The 2427-nt window shown below is 49.9% G+C and overlaps 1 protein-coding gene across 1 annotated transcript in view; it reads right to left on the bottom strand.

The window, feature by feature from the left end:
• Window positions 1–652: 652 nt before the first annotated feature.
• Window positions 653–2427, bottom strand: part of PTPRF (protein tyrosine phosphatase, receptor type F) — a 276943-nt gene continuing 275168 nt past the window's right edge. The window contains exons 33-34 of the mRNA XM_018558965.1: window positions 2016–2151; window positions 653–853 (exon numbers count right to left, since the gene is read on the bottom strand). Of these exons, the coding sequence (XP_018414467.1) occupies window positions 785–853; window positions 2016–2151 (205 nt within the window). The 3' untranslated portion in view covers window positions 653–784. The remainder of the gene's footprint in view (window positions 854–2015; window positions 2152–2427) is intronic.

Here is a 2427-nt window from a genome sequence, read left to right as displayed (position 1 = left end):
TGGCCGCAGGCTGGAAGAATAAAAAATAAATGAAAAAACTAATTAAAAGTAGATAATTAAACTATAAGGAACTGGGCAATGCTGCTTGTAACTTGGTCCCTTCATTGTCCACCCCTTTGTGCTATAGAGTTTTTATATTTCCATGGGCTCCGGTGCCATCGCGCTTTTACATGAGATATACATCAAGTTCGCAGGAAGTGGTCTCTCTTAGTTTTTAGGTTTTTCCCGCAGACGGCGTCCAGGCTGTTTATTTATTTTTTATAATATGTGCTTTATTGGCAGGCCCGCACGGACCAGTCACATCGCGGGGCGGCCTGGAGCGCGGCAAAAAGTTTCTCGCCGTTGTAAATCACCGCTGGAATTCTCCTTTTTCCTTTTTAGCAACATACTTCAAATAACAATAAAAATATAAAGAATAACAGAAAACGGCTTCCCTTAGCAGAGGAATGCCAGACTTAAAAAAAAATTATAATAATTCTAAAAAAAAGTGATTAAAAATGATAAAACTAAGCGGGAATTTGTCGTCTCCTAGTTTGTGTGTTTTTGTTTTTTCCCATTGTGCCAGTTAGGGCCGTAGAAGCAAGACCTGAATGGATGGGGACAGGGAGGAGTTGTGCTGAGTCCCAAGCAAGCCTCGCAGCAAAGCTTCGCATTATTTGTTTTCTTGTAAGTAGATGATGTGGGGACGGCGCCTGGAATAGGAGGAGGGGCCTGGCACCGGTTGGCGGGTGCCGGGGTTCCTGGACGCTGCACTCCCAGTCTGGCCGGTGGGGCTCAGCGGTAGTTATGTTGCATAGTGGTCGAAGCTGCCCAGGTACTCCAGTGCAGCCCTGTAGCACAGCTGATACTGGTCCTGCGAAGAGAGGGGACACGGTCAGGGACAAGGATTCAACAAAACACAACTTTATAAATAAACTCCCACACAGGGGTGTCATTAGACGTCTGCTGCGCGGAATGGTTGTGAGATGCAAGCCCTCGGCATACTTGGGATGGGTTGGCATCCTGGCAATACGTGTATGGCCCTTGCATATCACCCCCACCCAACTCTTGGCAACCTGGGATGTCCTGCCCAGCTCCTGGCAACCAGTGACATGACGGGTTGCTAAGAGCTGGATGGGCAGATGTGTATGGCCTTTGCATATCTTCCCATCTGGTTCTAAGCAGCCTGGGACCTACACAGTGGTGTCCCTAGACTTCTTGCAGTCTGGTGCGGAGAGGTTGTGACGCATGGCAGTCATGCTGCCCTCTGTAGACTTGGGATGCTCTGGCTGGTGTCTTGCTCAGCTCCTGGCAACCAGTGACGTGTCATTGGTTGCCAGGAGCTGGGTTTGGACGCCGGCCAGAGCATCCCAGATTGCTAAGAGCTGGGCAGCAAAATGTGTATGGCCCTTCCATATCTCCCTGCCCAGCTATTGGCAACCAGTGACATGACTGGTTACCAGAAGCTGGGCAGGTAGCTGACCAGGGAATCCCAGGTCGCTAAGAGCTGGGCGGCAAGCTGTGTATGGCCCTTGCATATCTCCCTGCCTGGCTCTTAGCAATCTGGGCTGCTCTGGCTGTCATCCCGGCCAGCTCCTGGCAACCAGTGACATGACTGGTGGCTGGAAGCTGGGCAGGTAGCCGACCAGGGCATCCCAGGTTACCAAAAGCTGGACAGGGAGATGTGTAGGATCCTTGCATATCTACCTGCCTGGCTCTAAGCAACCTTAGCCGCTCTGGCTGTAAAGAGGTATTGTGCAGCACAGTGGCCACTACCAATAAGCATGCCACTTTGCCATCCCCTCCCACCAGCCATGATCTGCCTGCAGTAGACAGAGACGCACAGAGCCTAGTGAAGACATTGCTGGATCTCTATGCAATGCAGGCAGATCAGAGGTTATGTAATGAAACAGGAAAGGTGTTTTTTTTATTTTATTAGGATCCTGATGAGGGGGGAACCAGGGAAGGCGAAATGTTAGCAGACAAAGTGCACTTATGGTTAAAACTCTATCAGGTGAACAATGTGGGGGACTCACCTCTGTCTGTACCATGGCTGGCCTCTGTGTTCTTAGCGTCTTCACGGTCTGAAACATGTCCACCACTCCCTCGTACCTCATCCGCTCCAACACGATGCTGAGTGTGATGAAGACTCCGGTCCGGCCCACGCCAGCGCTGTAAAAATAGAACAGGTCGTCACAAATGGCACAAGACAATCTATTTACACATCTCTATGAGCCCAGAATTCAGCCTTTGTCTCTATGTGAGTGTTAGAGCAGAACTCCGGCCGAAAAGCTAAAGGGTTCAGACTCTGTATTGAGTTGGTGGCCATGTCCCCTTTATTATTATTGCAATGACAACTATACCTGGTATCCACAGCTCTGCTCCCCAGTAGGGTACCTCCTGTTGCCTTTCCTTGATCTACAACTACTTTGATCAAGGAGTTAGCTG

This window comes from Nanorana parkeri, unplaced genomic scaffold, assembly GCF_000935625.1.
Source record: "Nanorana parkeri isolate BGI_ZX_2015 unplaced genomic scaffold, ASM93562v1 scaffold371, whole genome shotgun sequence".
Taxonomy (NCBI): Eukaryota; Metazoa; Chordata; class Amphibia; order Anura; family Dicroglossidae; genus Nanorana; species Nanorana parkeri.
The sequence above is the reverse complement of the archived record's forward strand: the minus strand, read 5'-3'. Positions and strand labels throughout refer to the sequence as shown.